General features: G+C 42.3%; 2 protein-coding genes across 5 annotated transcripts in view; one reads left to right on the forward strand and one right to left on the reverse strand.

Annotated features, from left to right (window-relative positions):
* The window catches only part of LOC101356808 (transcription factor CP2-like protein 1), an 8,913-nt gene extending 7,075 nt beyond the window's left edge, over positions 1 to 1,838 (forward strand). The window contains exons 10-12 of the mRNA XM_023732843.1: positions 307 to 400; positions 795 to 885; positions 1,342 to 1,838. Of these exons, the coding sequence (XP_023588611.1) occupies positions 307 to 400; positions 795 to 885; positions 1,342 to 1,456 (300 nt within the window). The 3' untranslated portion in view covers positions 1,457 to 1,838. The remainder of the gene's footprint in view (positions 1 to 306; positions 401 to 794; positions 886 to 1,341) is intronic.
* Positions 1,839 to 3,228: 1,390 nt separating this feature from the next.
* Positions 3,229 to 18,455, reverse strand: part of FBXL20 (F-box and leucine rich repeat protein 20) — a 103,712-nt gene continuing 88,485 nt past the window's right edge. For 2 of the 4 annotated variants that reach the window (XM_004378023.2, XM_023732810.1), the window contains exons 12-15: positions 17,918 to 17,962; positions 14,637 to 14,693; positions 13,247 to 13,459; positions 6,216 to 11,842 (exon numbers count right to left, since the gene is read on the reverse strand). In XM_004378023.2, coding sequence (XP_004378080.2) covers positions 11,735 to 11,842; positions 13,247 to 13,459; positions 14,637 to 14,693; positions 17,918 to 17,962 — 423 coding nt within the window. In that variant the 3' untranslated portion in view covers positions 6,216 to 11,734. Of the gene's footprint in view, positions 4,956 to 6,215; positions 11,843 to 13,246; positions 13,460 to 14,636; positions 14,694 to 17,917; positions 17,963 to 18,455 lie in introns of those variants that run through there. The other 2 variants (XR_002824367.1, XM_023732811.1) reach the window with 2 other exon arrangements.

Below are 18,455 nucleotides of genomic sequence, written 5' to 3' on the forward strand. Positions count from 1 at the left end.
CTGTGTTATGCCAACTGAGCTAGATGTTCCCCGAGACCATGGTCCCCAGAGCCCTCCGCCCAGCAATTCAGTCCCTCAGGGAGTTTGGATGTGTCTATGGTGCTTCCATGACCTTTCCTTGTACAAGTTGTGCTAGTTTCTCCTGTATTGTGTACTGTCTCACCCTTCACCCAAGATACCACTTATCTATTACCTGTTTAGTATTTCGGGCATGGGCTGTTTTTCTCCTCCCCCTTGTTCTCAGTCTGTGGGCTGCCTGAGGGAAGTGTCCGAGGCGTTGCCTGAACGGCCCTCTTTATGCCTCAGGATCTGAATCCTGGAGCCTCCGTCCCAGAGACACAGCAGTGGTTGCATCGGCACCGGTTCTCCAGCTACTGTCGGATGCTGGCCAACTTCACTGGTGAGGTTGGGGTTTGCCGGGTAGGCCAAACCTGTAGGGGACCGAGGGTGGGACACTGAGGCAGGAAGCCTGTCTCTGTCTTGGCTTGCTGTGCGCCCTTCAACTAACCTTTTTTGAGGACTACAAGTTGCCAGGCACTATGCCAGGCTCTCTCCTCATGTATTACCCCATATAATTTATACACTGTCCCTTGAGGAAAGGGCCTACAGAGGTTAAATAATTTGCACAAGGACACACAGCTAACAACAGGCAGAGCTGGGATTTGGATCCAAATCTAACTTCTATGTCTAGGTGTAACACTAGGGCTCTTTGTAGACTCATGTTGGCCTGTGTTCCCTGCCTCCCACCCTTGATCCCAGGCCTTCCCTCAATCTGGCCCTGTCTGACTCTGCAGGCACTGATCTGCTGAAGCTTACCCGCCAGGACCTTATCCAGATCTGTGGAGCTGCTGATGGAATTCGTCTTTTCAATACTCTTAGAGCCAGGTGCTGGGCACTGCCAAGCAGGTCCTCTTTCCACTGTAGTGGCCCTTACTAACTCGGCTAGCAGGAATGTTGCACAGAATGATCAGATCACAAGACACCTTAAAGACCACTTAGTCACACTCCCTCTTCCGGAGGAAGCAGCTCAGGCCAAGAACAGTGACCTGCCTGAGGTCGCAAAGCAAGGCTGGCAAGGCCAGGCTGAAGTCAGGCTCCTGTGGCCCCCTCCTTCCTGTGGCTATTCCATCTACCTCACTCAATTTACGGGGGGTAGAGAATAGGTTTTTCTCATCTTTTCTACCTCCAGGTCCAACATTCATTAAGTGCCTAAGAAATGCTTGGTGATCTCCCTCCCTAGTAACCTGGGAGGAAGCCAGGGACTGTCCCAGGGATAGGGGCTAGAAGTACAATCGAGTTCAGGAATGAAGGGCTGATACATAGACTGTTTTCCTGGCCCAGGCCCATCCGTCATCGCCTGACTTTGTATGTGGCTCAAGAGGCCTCTAGGCAAGAGAACGAGGTTTCTAAGAACTCCGACTCAGGTGAGGTTCTGACCTCTCTTCTCCAAAGATGAGAAACTCAAGTGTGGCTACGTGAAACTTCTGGGGAAAGGGTGATGCCCCACTATCCTTGGGACCTAGGATGCCCTCCTTGGCATTCCCCCGCCTCCCAAGACCCGATTAGTCCTCTTTCCAGGATGTCTCCCTGGGTTTATCCCGCCGTCTTCTATTCCGTCATCCCTATCTGATTTTGTCGTTCCGTTAGTATGTGGGGTTAGTACATCATCTATTATTGTACCTGGGTTTCAGTTATTTTTATGTAGGTGTTCCATGGCCTCTACATACTGGGGGCTCCCTGAAGTCAGGGGCTTTCTCCCCTCAATCTGAGGCTTCCTCAAAGGTGAGGAATGACAGGTGAAGACTAGGTGCATCCATAAGCCTTTTTCCTTCTTTAATGTTGCCTCCCACTCCCATCATTTGTTCCCCTCCTTCCTCTATGAATGACTGTCCTCCTGGCATCCCTATGGGTCCTCCCCCCCCCCATTGACCCCTGCCTCTGTGCTGCCCACACCCCTAGGCTTTTATCAAGAAATCTCTCTGGATGAACTCAGCGCCATAGAGCTTATGGGGAAGCTGGCAGAGCTCCTGGCCCTCCCAGCCAATCAGATCCACCGCCTCTTTCACCAGGGCCCTGGGGGCATCCTCATTCTCCTCAGCGACCAGGTAAAGGGTGCTTTCCTGCCCCAAGGCCCCACGGAGGCTTTGCTCACTTCTCCACTGCAGAATTACAATAGGTCTCTCTTCAGGCCCAACATCCTTTTCCCTGTCCTAGTTTATTTTGCTTGGTTTTGTGATTTTTCCCTCCTTTATCAAGCCCACGACCCTTTCTCCCTTGTAGGTGGTCCAGAATCTTAAGGATGAATCATACTTTGTGGCTGTGGTGAAGAAAGGTAGGGGTGTTAGAGGGGGTGGAGTGTGGCTGGCTGGCCCTAGAAGGGTGAAAAGATTATGCTTATTTTCTGTCTTCTAAATGAGATTAAAAGGTTTCTTCAAGGTGTGAAGGTGGAGGCTGTGTCCCAACCAACTGGTAAACATCTGCTGAGTGCCAGTTCTGTGGCAGAGGGACATAGTTCACAGAGCTAAGAGACATGTAGAGCACAGGAAAAATGTGACTGAATAAATGCATTCTTCTGAGAAGAAAAATGTCCCAGTTTCTATCGTCAGAAAAAGTTTATTACTTAGAGGGATAGGTATGGCCCCCATTCCACTCCCCATCCCCGAACAATCATACAGGGTAGAAGGCAGGTGCTTGCTCATCACCTCCAACGAGCACCTCTGACCAGCTTTTTGTGGTCTGGTTATGCAGATGTTTGCCTCATCTCCCTCCTGCTCTGCCAGAGCTGGTCAGCCTGGTCCAGTATACAGGAAGGCTTCCTAAAGAGGTGGATTTGAAGTGGGGCTGGAAGAACACTTGGGTGCGTTGGATGCATTCCAGGCTGTTGGAGGCTTGTGGGAAGAGTGGTAGTTGCAGAGCCTGCCTCATCCCAGTGGTGCCCTTTTTTACTGTTTCCAGTGCAGAATCCAGATGGCTACTACTTGGTTCTGACATAGGCCTAGGGAAGCCCTTCCACAAAAGGAGACTGACGCCTGGCCCTCTGAGGCTGTGCTCAACAGAAGCTTTGTTAAGACCCTCAGCTGACTGACCAGCAGCATCCAGGCTCAGTTTTCTTTCGACTTAGCAGCAGTGGTCGTTGGAACCCTGGACAGACTCCCCTGCCCATTCTACTGAGCTGACCAAGCTAATGGGGCAAAAAAAAAAAACAAAACCCCAAAATCCTGGCAACATGGAGAAAGAGCTTTTGCCACGGGCAGTGTTGACTATACTGGACACTGTATTCTAATTCTTACTTAAAACTTTATTTACCACTTTTTTTTAAAGTTAATTTTTAAAAGGCATATATTTTCAATGTGTTGTACTTTCCCGAAGAAGAAATGTCTTCTTCTTAAACTACAGATTGAGCAAAGGGTGGGATCTGGGACGAGGGAAGAAACCTGTTCTGTTTTTCAAACAGTCTGGGCAAAAACTATTACTAAAGCCTATACAATACTGTAGCTATGCTCATAGCAATAAGGCTATAGGGCTGTCTTTTTATTACTTTAAAATCTAATTGAATTTATTAATATTAATATTTTATTTTTAGGTTTTAAGAAATCCATCCCTAATTTCCTAGGCATATTTTTTAAAGTTTAAATTTTAGTCTTGCTTTTCACTTTTAGGTCTGTAATCCATCTGAAACTGATTTGTATATGTTGTGAGGTAGCGATCTAGTCTTTTTTCATATAGATAAATCAACTTCATATTAAATAAGTCCTTTTAAAAAAGATAAATCGTATTGGGCTGTATCTTAATCTGTTCCTTATTTTTTCTCATCCTCCTCCCCGAAAATTTCACTACGAAAAATTTCAGACATACAGAAAAGTTGAAAGAACTGTACAGTGAAAACCCATATGCATGGAGTGGAAGATGGGCCAAGGGGACCTCTTAAAAATACCTGCATAATTATTTACTTATTATTTACCTCAGTTACTCAGTTATTATTTACTAATTATCTTTGGTTAGTCTTAAACCAAGTGGTCTCTCGCTAGGAGAGGGCAGGAAGGAGGAAGGCTCTAAACACCGGCTGAGTTAACAGATGGAAGAAGGGGAAGCCTGCTTATCCTTTGAAGTTCAAAGACCTACAAAGTGCCTTCCACAACAGTCCAGGGTTGCCTCAGTTCATATGGACAACAGAGCAGATAACTGCTTGCATTCCCTGGAGGGTGGTGTTGGCCTCAGATGACTAATCCAGCCTAGGTCTCTACCTTATGCAGAATGGGTGGATGTCAAGAAAGGCTTATGATTCCAAGGCTCCCAGAGGGAGGATAGATACTTTGAGACTTAAATTTAGGTTGCTAATTTGGCTCTACTCCACAAAATGGTTAGGAACCTCACTGCATTTACCTTTGTATCTCTCAGCACTAGGCACCTCTAGCACAGACTGGAATATTTATTGAAATAAAGGGACTAAAACCCAGCTAACACTATGAGTGTTTACTATGTGCCACTATTATCTCATTTAATCCTCACAACTCTATAAAGTAGGTACTGTTATCCCCATTTTACCAATGAAGACTGAAACGGGTTAATTGGCTGTGGTCATACCGGAGATAAATGGCATAGCAAGATTTGAACAGGAACTTGGTGTTTAACCGTTACACTCCCCCATCTTGACCCTCTCCTAGTCAAGGTAAGGGCAATGTTCTGCACAGAGATAAGGGACTTGGGTTGAAAAATCAATTAAGGCAAAAGTTTTTAGAAACTCTGATTTATAACATAATTATGTCTTCTCTTTTTCTTAGGGATAAATGGAGTTCAGGGTATTAAATAAAGACTAGGGTGTGATGATGCCTGAAAGAAGCCCCTTCATTCAGCCTCAGGAGTCTTTGTAGTTCTAGGGTTCAAGGAAATGAAGACTCACAGCTCCAAGTCAGGCTATTTCCGTAGCGAAATGAAAAGTCTTCACAGCTTATTTCCTTTAATTACATCATAAAACAAAATTAGAACATACAGGAAACAATAACAGTTACATAACAATTCATATATTTATATATAAAAACATTTTTCTTTCTTTTTTAGTCCAAAGATTTTAAAGCAAAAGAAATCCTCTACTGCCACCTTGGATTTTATTTTAAATAACCACCCCCGCTCAAGAGCCAAATAATTGGGTGGAAACACAGTCACTTGGACAGCTGATGGAACCTGGTGTTAAGTCACCATGTAGGGAACTATGTCAGCCCCAGGGACTGGCTAAGCTCTGGAGTAGGCCTGGTGGAGAAACAAGCAAGCAGCAGCTCCCACACTGAAGCACTCCAGGGTGAGCCCAATAGCTGGGGAAGGCTTAGGCCAAAGACAGGGATGTTTGGGATCAGATCCTGCTGGCTAACCACCTTCTTCTGCATTTTATCCTCCTCAGGGGAGTGGGCTTGGGGCAAGAGTTCAGGGATGAAACAGAGCCTGGTTTGAAGATAAAAAAATTTCTCCAACAGCACCATTTACCCATCCATCTCTGTCCTCAAGCAGAGTCTGACAGACAGGGGCAGTCCTCACAGTTCTCTGAGTTCTGCACAGGCCAAGTTTCTCAGGTCTGTGCTCTCAGGGTCACTGGAAGGTGGGAAAAGGAGAGCAGAGCAAGTGGGAAATGCACGTGGCAGGTTACTTGGAAACAATTCCTGGGAGGAAAAAGGAGGTGGTGAGAGTGGGCAGCATCTGAAGGGCCAAGTCAGAAAACAGGAATGGAGATAGGCAAAATTAAGAAGGCCTCTTTTCTGCTACAGTAACCCTCTGGAGTGGGTAGTCACAGATCCTCAGAAGCCAGCTCCAAGAGCCACAGCATAGTGAGAAAGAAGACTAGTAGCTTCTGATAAGCCACGTCCCATGGATCTTGTACATGTGCCAACAGGCTCTAGAAGTTAGAGGTTAGTATGTAATTTGCGGGTGGGGTGAGGAGGGGAGTAAGAGAAGAGATCTCAGACTCACCTCTTCCTGCACTTATTAGAAATTAACAGTCATCAGAGAAGCACAAATAAGAAATTATTCTTAAGGGAAGGAAAAAAAAATTGATGTAAACCCAGGAAAGCAGCAGCAAAGGTTTTGCTTATTACAGATCTATTATATAACACTAGGAAAGAAAATCAAGTCTTTAGGGGGAAAAAAGTAATTAATCAAACCATGCCAGTTAGAGACTCTTTTTCAAGTTAGGATTTTTGAAAACTTTAGGTTCTCATTCTCTAGTGTCATTTACAAAAAAAAAAAAAAAAAAAACAAAAAACCAGAATAATGACTTCAAAGGCTGAAAAGAGTTAGGCTAAGGTAAGAAACACATATGTATATGTGAGCGGCAGTGTGGTGAAGATTTAAAATAACAGGTGTAAGTAGTAAGAGACAACGACAAGAGAAACTTAGTGGGACAAAATTTTCTTCTTCCACTAGCAAAAAAGACATTAAAGATTTCTCTACGCTCTTAGGGCATGAACAGAAAAGAAAACGTATGTGTCTGGACATCTCTCTTCTCAGGGTGGGATTCTCATTTATTGCCCATCTGCTCTTGCCCTGGTATCAAAACCACCACCCCCGGAGGCAGCTGGGAAGCACTGGTGATCCTTTCAGTGGTGCCAATCCCCATCTGGTTGACACTGATTAGGTGTGTGAAAAGTAGAAGTCCTCTCTGGAACCACTGTAGTCCTTGCCAGTAAGAAGGGCATGGAGTTTATCACATGAAGAAGAAAGTAAATGTACCCACGTGAGAGGCAGTTGTATCTATATATTCAGGATAGATGCTTGTACCTGAGGCAAAACATCTCAGTTCTATAACTGGTTATCTCCTTTACTTTGAACCTCATCTACCATTTCCCTACCCTAATTCTTCAAAACAAGACCCTGGAAAACATGTAAAATAGAAAGGTCAAATTGATTAAGTTTTGAGTACTCCTGGTTCCTCTTCCTAAAAGGACAGTAGACTACTCTGGCCAAGGAAGCACTGAGACTCAACAGCTGTGAACCAAACTCTACCAAGCGTTTATTTAAAACCACATGAGGCAAGATGGAAGAAGTACATGTATGGAATTTTCTTATCAATATCCCATGTGAGCTTGTCCAACAATTTTTTTTTTCTACTGAGAATTAAGTGTAACTCTCTTGGGCTCCAAAGATTCACTCAGACTCAGCTAAGAGGCTGCTTACTAACTTTCCTAAGGATCAAATGCTTCAAAGTGGAACCAATGTTCATACGAATAAAAACAGACAAAATAGGGGCCACCTTGAGAGGGAAGCTGCAGAAGACCTTCATGCTGAAAACTCGCTTGCCTCATATGGTAGTTTCTGGGCAGGTAGAAAGTCTCTCTTAAGTGAGAGGATAAGGTTAGAGCAGATGGTGCTTAAGTAGCCCATGTTCTCTGCTGGAGAATAAAGATGTTAAGTTTGGGCTTTTGGATATAGCAATCACAACCAAATTTTATCCCCAAATTACCTGGGTTAATCGTACCCTATTCACATGCTCTTATACAGCTTTCTGCATTTTCCAACCTTACAATTAAAATTTATGATAGAAATAAAGAGAATAAAGGCAAGGAGCAGCTGGGACTCTGTATTTCCCTTCACTCTCCTATTGCTTTGGAGTTGTTTGGTCCAAGATCATTGGGAAAGTGAGGAAGAGGGAGGTCTGCCTCAAGACCACCAACTAAACATCCTACATCTCTTTGCAAAGACCTAGCTAATAAACATTGCCTGTGTTTGAGGCGATTAAAGATCCTAGAACTGGCGGGCAGATAGAGGCAATCTTTTTATAAAATGTTTTAGAATCCCAGAGTAAGCATATCACTGGAAGAGTCTGTCAGCCAGGATGCAAAACAGGGATACCTACCCTTAAATCATGTACACAAGGAGGGGAAAACAGATTAGACCAATTTTCTTTAAATACCTCCTTTTACTTGTGGCAACTGGCATGAGCAGTCTGTGATTTTCAGCACAATAAACATTAAACAGCCACGCGTGAACCATGATCCACAAGTGTTCCTTTTCTACAAATGACGTGGTCACCTAAGGGTACACTGCCCACACAGACAGGCAGGAAACCACTCTCTTCTTTCCAGCAACACTTTCACACCTCCTAACAACTTCAAACCAGGACAGGTTCCATCGCATAGTTTGTGTAGTCCTGCCATGGCAGTGGTCTATCAAACGAGTAACAATGCATTTTACAAGGCATTAGAAGAAGTGGAAGAACTTGGCTTCTGCAGTATCATAGCTACACCGAACTGTTCAAACACTTTGGAAAGCACATAATAAAGCTTTCCCTCTAAAATGTACGATACAAGAAATATGTAAAATTTCTGACTTGTGTCTCTGCTAAATCAAGTACCGTAAATGGATGTGAAAATTTACAAAAACCATTTAAGAAATCCTTTTATATCCAGAGCAGAACAGGAGGAGAAAAAAAATTTTCATATAAATAAAAACACAATGCGCTTTCATATTCCAAATATTGGAAAAAAGGCTGAAGCCAGATCCCCTTGTCATAGCCAACAGTTTGATTTCAAACTCAATAAACAAGCATCAAAGACCACTCAATGAAAAAATGGCCCAAGCCACCCGAAAGTGACTTAATTCAAAGCTGCCCAGGACAGTCTGCCTGGATCAGGACAAGGACCCAAAAAGGAAGCTACACTGGAGAGAGATGAGAATAAATCAGCAGCATCATTGGGAGTGAGATGGAGGCTTTCAGTAGAGGAGAGGATGGATGTGGGAAGGAAACAGGAGAAATCAGTGCAAAAAAAAAGCTGGAATCACCTTGATGGGGCCAATGGAAGAGGATGTAACAAAGACCACTGCAGCAAATGATGCTTGGTGGAACATGTAGTGGATGAGACTGGGGGAAAAGGCTGCTTAGAAAAGAGAGAATCTATATGTTCAAAAAATTTCTCCAGAGACACAGTAATAATTCCTCCTGGCCATCTGCAGGTTTATGGAAATAGCTTTGAGGGTACATAGCTTTGAGGGTACCTTCTTATTTATCCAAATCTCTTCTCTTAATTCACATTATGTTTTTTCATTATAGAAGGCATATTCTGGAGGGGCTATGGAACCAGACAAATGTACCAATATACCATCCCTAAGGAGAACTTTTTCTATACCTGTTAAGCCTTAAGTATTCCAGATGTTGAGACAGGAAGCATTATGTTCAGGACGCTTTCCATCTGACCAAAATTTACCATGTTCTCAAAGTCTTAGCACATTTATCAGCTGGCGTAGGGTACAGATTGGCATACAAGACACATTTCCTTCCAAGCTTGATGGGCTTGAAGTTTTCTTGAGAAAAGAATAAGGCTCCTGCCTGACTACATACAAGCCAGTGCTACACAACCCAGGGCCTCTCTCTCTCACTTGGATCTGTCCTTGGCCCTGACAGGCTGGACTTTGCCTCAACAGCAGGGATCACCCGGGCAAGTCCACATGAACCTGCATGTGGGTACACCTTTTGAGTAGAGAAACAGGATTTCTAAGACCCTTTATGTACTGGTGAACAGGATATTTTAAACTTCTTTTTTCTTTTAAGTAAAGAAGTATCTTAATAGCCTTAACAAACATGCAACTCAAATCTACTCACTAATCAATCAGGGTTTTATGGTCGGTTTTTTCAGTCACTAAAAAAAAAATCTTTAGAGCAGACAGCCCCTGACTATTTTAGTTTTGTCTGAACGAGTGACCTAGGGATCTGAATATTATCAACTACATCTGAAAATGTCAGTGTGTGTGTGTATTTGTATGTGTGAGCTATAGCCAAAATGAGTGAGTTTTACTTTAAAAAGTGTATTCCTTACAAGGTAATTTGAGAAGAAGGAAAAGGAAAAGGGGGAAAAAAAAATTAATTTGAGCTTCCCTGGTAGGACCAGGACATGACGCACTAAAACAAACCCGTTAACAGCCCAGATCATGAAGATGATCCATGGGCAAGCATCAAAGAGCACGGTGGACTGCACATTAACGTCTTAAAAGCCTCCCCACCCCAATTATTCTATTAAAAATCACACAGGGTTTCTAACCTCAGGCTTTAAAAATCTATTTCTTGTGCTTTAGAAACTCATTATATTTCCCTCACTATCTGTGATTTTTTTTTGTGGGGAGACTTCTTGGATTGAGCCATGGGCATCGAATACTCTGCCCTCAGCTCTGGTGCCCAGGCGACCAGGTGGACAGAACAATGAACCTCTGCTTCATCTCAATGCTCTGTCACAGCTGCCCCAATGTCTTCACCTGGCTACCCTTGTATTTCAATCAGGGAAGTATGGAGCAGAAGAGAGCTATGGCTGACAGGTTCTGAAAAGCTTCTGGTCTCTTGAGGATCAAACATTAGATATGATACCGTTGATACTGAAATACAGTTGCCCAGTTGTTACAGGGCCATTTCTGCATCCCTGATGAGCTGAAACGGGGGGCGGGGAGGAGGGGGGACAGAAATGGATAGGCTCGACTGCACAGCTCCTCTAGCAGTATTCCTGCTAAAGCAAAAATCTAACCTCACAGACACAGGTCAGAGATGCCACTGATCACACCTAGATTTCAGTGAACAAAAAAGTTAACGTCTGAGCTTGGGTGGTGGAGGCTGTCAGGCTGAGTTTTGGGACTTACTATTGCACTCTTTACTAATAATGTATTTCTCTCTTTCCTTATTGTTAGTGGAGTTTGACGGAAGGAAAAAATGTGCAGAGGGGAATAATGGGCATATCATGTGTATATCATATATTACAAGATATAATAGAAACCAAAACGTAAAGTTTGTTTTCATCAAAATAGTTTTAGCTCAATTTCTTCTCATAGTTTTTCTTGCTTTTGTTAGTTTCCTTTTAGACTGGCAAAGATTCAGGCAGGGTCCCCTAGTGGTAAAATTTAGAATTAAAAAAATATTTACTGAATATGTCTCTTTTAAAAAGTCTGGTAACCCCAACTAGTCATCCAAAATGCCAACTGTAAACACAACAACAGCAAAAGAGTAACAACTGAGTGTGAGTAAGCAGACTGAAGAGGTGAAAGACTGAGCAAGAGTGCAGGAGAGGGAACAGAGAATGGAAGACAGGTGCACTAGTGTACTAGAGAGTGACAATTTGAGTGAATAAGTAATCACATTTGGACCACAGTGATTTCAATGCAACCATTCAGGAAACCTCTGGGCCAAATATTAAAATACAGAAGGAATGGATGAGCCTTCTTTGTGAGCATGCTTAGCATGTTGGCATGGAAACAATGAAGCGCAGAAGCTCTGCAGTCATTTTCCAGTGGATGGCTGCCATTTCTAAGATGCAAATAAATTTTCTTTCTGGTCCCTGGATACCTCATATCTTGTTTTTCCATGCTTTCCTTGACCCTGGAGGACTGCAGCTATTGTTCCAAAATCCCCAAAGAAACCTCTCAACAAAATAAACAAACTGCAGTAGCAGTAACACTGGATTTGCTGGAATGCCCCCTTCCGTCTACCTTGGCCTATGATTTTCTTCTGGGCGTGTCCAACAGGAATGGTTAAGTTTTACCAATCCACTTGATAAATAAACCAGCACAGACTTCAGTCCCATGGTCACAAAGCTAGAGTGGAAGGGGGTGAGGGCATGTATGTGTATGTAGATGTGGTTCTGGGGATCTGGACACTGCCCTCACTTTGTAACTCTTGCCCAGAACACTGGGGTCGCTTCCACTGGAGAGACTCCACGGTAACTCTAGAAGTGTCATTAAATACTCAGTTCACCAAGGCTGACCACCTCCATTGTCATAGGATGATGCAGCATCTGCAGAAGCGCTGTCTGCTGCCCCCTACTGATGGGGGTGGAGTGACAGGTGCGAAGTAGGCGTGGACTTTAATATTGGGTAAATGGGTCTGAAACAAGACAGAAACATTACTAAGAGAGAGGGCTTCAACAGAAAGAGCAATGTTGCTTTTCAGAAAATCCACCGAAGGGCTGAACAGACATGAAAGCAGGGCAGAGGCTGGGCAACGGTCAGGGAGTTGAGAGGTCTGCATTCTACTTTGCAACATGCCAAGTTGTTCTAAATGACCAAATCAAGCTCACATAACTTTGTTTGATACCTGCTTCCATAATTATAAAACTGGGGGTAAATATCATACCTATCCCAAAGGGATTTACAGAGGATAAAGACACAACTTGAAAGAAAGTATGAAAGCTTATCTTCTTCCAAGTCATTGTGGACAATGCTTTTTCTATTTAAAAAAACTCATTATTTTCTTTTAATAACATGCTTATAGTTTTACTACATAAATAGTTTCTGAATACCTACCATATTCAAGGCACTGTGCTAGTTGTAAATAAGAGTGGTACAAAGATGGTCAAGATGAGGATCCTGCTCTTAGGGAGTTTATAGTCTACACATGCATATAAAAAGTGGAAAAGTGCTAAGTGACTTGAAGAACAAATAAAGACTCCTAGGAATTCAGAGATGGAAGAGATTCTTTATAGCCAGGCAGGTCCAGGAACCCTAGTGTAAGCAGGCCATATATAAGAGGCTCCGGTTGACCTGTGGCTCTTCTCTTTTGGCGTGGAAGAAATATGAGGTAAGAGGAGGAACTGAGGCCAACTGGAATTCAAGATGAGGTCTCGTGCTCCTTTATGTACTCTGGGGTCATATGAGCATAGTGGATTTTTCAGAGATTGGTGGGATGGGCCTAACTAAGCACAGTGCCTTCCCCACAGCAAGTGTTAAGCAGATGCTCCAGTAAACGTCTGTTGAACTGAATGATCTAACATATAGAGCCATCCAGCCTTTTACAACCCTTTTCGCTGAGCATGAATCTCTCCAGTATGGAGGATGGGAAAAAAAACAAAGCTGAAGTCTAAATGATCCATTTGCTGTCTTAAAAAAAAAAAGAACCCCAGGAAAAGGGTTTGATTTGATGTAAAAGGAAATACAAATTAAATTCTTAAATCCCACTTAACCAAATATTTTATGTTACTTCTTTCTTTCTTGGCATGTGCTTTTTTTGACTTGGGGATGTTATTAAGCCCTGGACATTATCAGAGTCTGCTGGAAGGAGACCTACTTTTCTTCCCTTGAGTGGGTATTTTCCTACTAAATTTCCATCTGAACCACAGCTAAAAACCATCTACCTTTAGGTCTGCTACCCATTTTTTTTTTCTCCTGGCTAAATGTCTTAAGTAAACATAAAAATCCCAGGACTCTAAATCTGGAAAAAAAGAAAGAAACAAAAAAATTTAAAAAAGGTGCTGAGAACACCAGAGCTGGAGAGTGATGCAGCCATCTTTACCCTGAGTCTCTTGATTCCGGCCCGTGTGATTTGCTGGCAGTCATAGAGTTCTATCCGCTCGAGGCTGTGACAGCTCTTCAAGTGCTCCAGGGATGCATCCGTGATTAGTGGGCAGTTGTCTAGCTCTATCACTTCCAGCTGGTCATGGGCACAGGCCCCATTTCCCAGGTGACGAATTCCATCGTCTGTGATCAGCTCACAGTGAGACAGACTCTGCAGCCAAACAGAGCAAGGAAGGATGCTGAAATATCTCATGGCATTCCTCTAGCCAGAGGTCCGTGTAAAATCAGAAGACAGACCTTTCTGGTTTGATTTTGATGAATATGGAGCCATCACTAGATCCATTTGATGGGGGAAAAAAAAGGCAAACTAGAGTTCTGGGGTTCTGCTTTTGGCAGTCAATGATGGACTTTTTCTGTGTGTGATTCCGACTATTTTTTGCGAATTCAAGTAATGACTGTGAGATAGTTCATAAACAAGTAAGCCTTAAAAATTATAAATTATAGCAAAATAAAAACCAACATTTTTCTTTTATATAGTACTGCTGTTGTTGTGTGTCTTTGAGTCAATTCTGACTCACAGCAACCCTATAAGACAGAGCCGCTGGTGGGTTCAAACCGCCGACCTTTCGGTTAGCAGCCAAGCGTGTAACCCCTGCACTGCCAAGGCTCCTTCTAAAGGAACTAGTGGGGCTCAAACTTTCCCTACATAAAATTTTCTGGAATTTGGGTTAAGTACTGAATCCCTGGTGCAGGGGCATGTCTACACAGTTCATTGACTGAGGACAATTCTTATAGCTACTAGGTGTGGTCATCTCTTCTAGTCCTATTTCATCAATTTCCCTTAAATCTTTGGTTCCTTCATGTGAAACTCAGAATGCTTGACCTCATTTTGTATAGTATGGTACCAACAAACTCATGAAAAAGTCTGGATACAGAATAGCTGATGAAAATGCCTTCCAGTAGTGTCACTGGAAGGAGCAGAAAACAGAATTCCCTTTACTGAAGCCTTCGTTGGTTTTGTTTTATAGGAATACTTGGTTCCAAGGTGAAGCAAATTGTATTGTGGGCCATCTCACGCCCTCGGTCTCTAGGAACTTATGCATCATTCAGGTTGGGATGTATTTCATGAGGGAGGGGGAACTCATACTCTCCATATCAGTTTTCAGTCTCCAAGCATTAGTATAGAAAACATTGAACTTTTCTAATTCCTATCTCAGTTTCCCTCTTCACTCAGGTCCTCCCTTGGTCCTCTTTAAGTCAACAATTTGGAGAAAAGTCCCTTCCCAAAATTGTAGCCAGACACTAAGAAGAAAGTAAGAGCTAACTATAACAAACTACAGTTTTGATTAAATTCAACAAACACATAATACTTTGAAAGTCAAACTCACCAATACTTGAAGACGAGGACAGTGTATAGAAAGTTGGATTAACGTGCTATCTGTTATCTGAAAGAAACAAAAAAGTTTATTTTAGGTACATTTTCAAATAAAATCATAGGTCTTACCTCATTCCTAACTACATTTCTATCCTGCCCCCCCGATAATCATCAAATAACAGAATTTTAAGATTGAGAACTCATCGGCTACTTGAACCTGTTCTGTAAGAACTCACCCACTCTAAGCATAAACACATCTAGTCATCTTCAGTCTTTATCTTTGGACAGCCCTGTTCCAAATTCTTTTGTTTTTGAAATCTGTCCCTTTGTAACTCCCACCCAGAGGACTTTGTCCTACCTCTTTGAATGAAAAGATAGTTTCATGAAAAACAATTAATGTAGGAATATCCACAAATCTTTAGATATTTGGCCTATATTTTATAAGATATGCTACAAGTCAGAACTGATAACTTGGGTGGCAGTTATTTTCCCCAAGGATGGTAGAAAGGGACTACTGGAGTATCGGTTAAATAAGAACACTCAGGTAGGAAGGACAGTCTTTCACAGTTATCTTACGACTGAAAGTAAATCATCGTTTCTTTTCAAAATTCTCTCCAATGCTGAGATTATTAGTTTTTACTACACATAGCTTCACAAGTGCTAAGAAATGGGGGAGAGGGCGTGAAAAGGGATCTGCATCACTCAGAAGGATGAAGACTTTTGGAAAGGACACAGGACACTCAGGCATGTGTAAGGGATAGATGGATGTTTTAGTTTAGCTGCTAAGTAGTATCTGGACAGCAAATAATTAAACAAAAAGTGGCCTCTATAGCCCCAGAGGAGCCCTGGCAGTGCAGTAGTTAAGAACTCAGGCTGCTAACCAAAAGGTGGGCAGTTTGAATCTACCAGCTGCTCCTTGGAAACCTTATGGGGCAGTTCTACTCTGTCCTATAGGGTCACTATGAGTCAGAATTGACTCAATTGCAACAGGGTATAGTCCCAGAGCCCTGGCAGCGTAGTGGTTAAAGAGCTTGGCTGCTAACTAAAAGGTTGGCAGTTCAAATCCACCAGCTGCTCCTTGGAAACCCTCCGGGGCAGTTCTACTCTGTCCTATAGGGCAACTGTAAGTCAGAATCAACTCCATGGCACAACAGGTTTTGCTTTTTTTATAGTCCCAGAGAGAAGCCCTGGTGGCACAGTGGTTAAGCATTCAGCTTCTAACCAAAAGGTCGGCAGTTTGAACCCACAAGCTGCTCTGCAGGAGAAAGATGTGGCAGTCTGCTTCCGTAAAGATTTCAGCCTTGGAAACCCTGTTCTACAGGGTCACTATGAGTCACAAATGACTCAAAGGCAATTTTTTTTTTTTTTTTCTGGTTTATAGTCCCAGAAGTATCTTCCCTTCTTTATTTCTACCATTAAAAAAAACTCTGCTGCAAATGGGAAAAAATATTTTTGAATCATATATCTGATAATGATTTAATATCCGAGAATATATAAAGAACTCATACAATTCAATAACAAAAAGACAACTCAATCAAAAAATGGGCAAAAGACTTGAATAGGCATTTCACCAACGAAGAATACAAACAGCCAATTGTTGTTTTGTGCCGTCAAGTTAACTCTGACTCATAGTGACGCTACAGGACACAGTAAAATTGCCCTATAGGGCTTCCTAGGTTGTAATCTTTATGGGAGCAGATTGCCAGGTCTTTTCTACTGCTGGTGGAGCTAATGGTGGGTTCGAACGGCCGACCTTTCGGTTAGCAGATGAGTGCTTAACCATTGTGCCACCAGGGCTCCTTCAAAATGGTCAATAAGCAAATAAAAAGACGCTCAACATCATCAGTCATTAAAGAAATGCCAAATCAAAATAATAAAATACTTCATGCCCACTAAAATGGCTATGATTAAAAAAGAGGGAAACAAAACAAGTTAGGTGAGCTTTCTTTACTTACTAGTATCATAACTCTCCAGGTCTAGGGAAACATTTAAACATCTTCTTCATGGCCTGAACATCTGGGCCTCTTTCTCTGTAATGGCAATCTTATTGAAGGCACATATTTTCATTTCTACCACTCGTCTGTCAGTTTGTTGTACTGTGGAGGCTTGAAGCTATGCCACAGGTATTTTAAATACCAGCAGGGTCACCTGTGGTAGAGAGGTTTCAGCAGAGCTTCCAGACTCAGACAGACTAGGAAGAAGGACCTAGTGATCTACTTCTAAAAAAAATTGGCCAGTGAAAACTATACAAATAGCAGCGGAACACTGTCTGATGCAAAAGACCTCTTTAAAGTGTAAAAAAGCCAAGATGTCACTTTGAGGACTAAGATGTGCCTTACCCAAGCCATGGTATTTTCAATTGCCTCATAGGCATGCCAAAGCTGGACAATGAATAAGGAAGACCAAAGAAGAATCAATGTCTCTGAATTATGGTGTTGGCAAAGAATATCGAATATACCATGGACTGTCAGAAGAATGAACAATTCTGTCTTCAAAGTACAGCCAGAATTCTCCTTAGAAGTGAGGATGGTGAGACTGTGTCTCATGTATTTTGGACATGTTATCAGAAGGGAGCAGTCCCTGGAGAAGGACATCATGCTTGGTAAAGAAGAGAGTCAGCGAAAAAGAGGAAGGCCCTCAACGAGATGGACTGACACAGTGGCTGCAAAAATGGGCTTCAAACACAGCAACAATTGTGAGGATGGAGTAGGACTGGGCAGTGTTTTGTTCTGTTGTACATAGAGTCACTATGAGTTGACAGGCAACTAACATTCTTACACCTCTTTTTTTTTTTTTAAATTATTATTGTACTTTAGATGAAGGTTTACAGAACAAACTAGCTTCTCATTAAACAATGAGTACACATATTGTTTTGTGACATTGATTACCAAACTCACGACATGTCAACACTCTCCCCTTCTTGAACTTCGGTTTCCTATTACCAGCTTTCCTGTCCCCTTCTGCCTTCTAGTCCTTGCCCCTGGGCTGGTGTGCCCCTTTAGTCTCATTTTATTTTATGGGCCTGGCTAATCTTTGGCTGAAGGGTGAACCTCAGGAATGATTTCATTACTGAGCTAAAAGGGTGTCTGGGTTTTACACCTCTTTAACATATATCATGAGCATCTCACCCTTGCCTGGTATGTCTGGAGGGCACTTCAGTGGGTGGAGGTTCAGCAGTGCTACAAGAACTATACAAGTGCCCTACACTAGAGTAGGAACTTGAACATTCTGATGTGTATGTATTACGCACATTTCTATCACAGTATATTTCTGAGTAAAAATCCACAATCCTACCTGAACACACTCTTCCAGGTCCATCTTTTCAAGTTCATGGCAATTCTACAAAGTATAAAATGAAACACTAAAGTGCAAACATTTAAAACATGGGGAAAATTCAAGGCTAGAAAACTAAGAGGTAGTATTAAATACACTGATGAATTTCAGAGTTGTTGCCATTCTAATGTCACGTCTGTCTTATTCTATTAATAATAACACCTTAAAAGACCTTGATGACAGTGGGATTTCTCAATTACTCCATATTTAAAGTATCTAATATCTTACAAGTCCAAGAGAATAAATTTGCTGAGTGTTAATACTGGGCTAATAGAGAATCCTTTCAACTCTAACTAATTTAATTAAAATTATTTCTTTGGGAGAGAGCAAGGCAAGCTTTATGTACTCATTTAGTTATGCCATGTGCAGGCCCCACTAAACTGGTGTTCCATCACTCTGCCTGAAAGCAAATGTTCTTCCCCATGTTTCATTACATTGGTCAAACACAGTATAATTTTAAATACTATTATTATACAGTAATTTATAAACTACTCTAAGT

The sequence above is a fragment of the Trichechus manatus genome, unplaced genomic scaffold, assembly GCF_000243295.1.
Source record: "Trichechus manatus latirostris isolate Lorelei unplaced genomic scaffold, TriManLat1.0 scaffold00054, whole genome shotgun sequence".
NCBI lineage: Eukaryota > Metazoa > Chordata > Mammalia > Sirenia > Trichechidae > Trichechus > Trichechus manatus.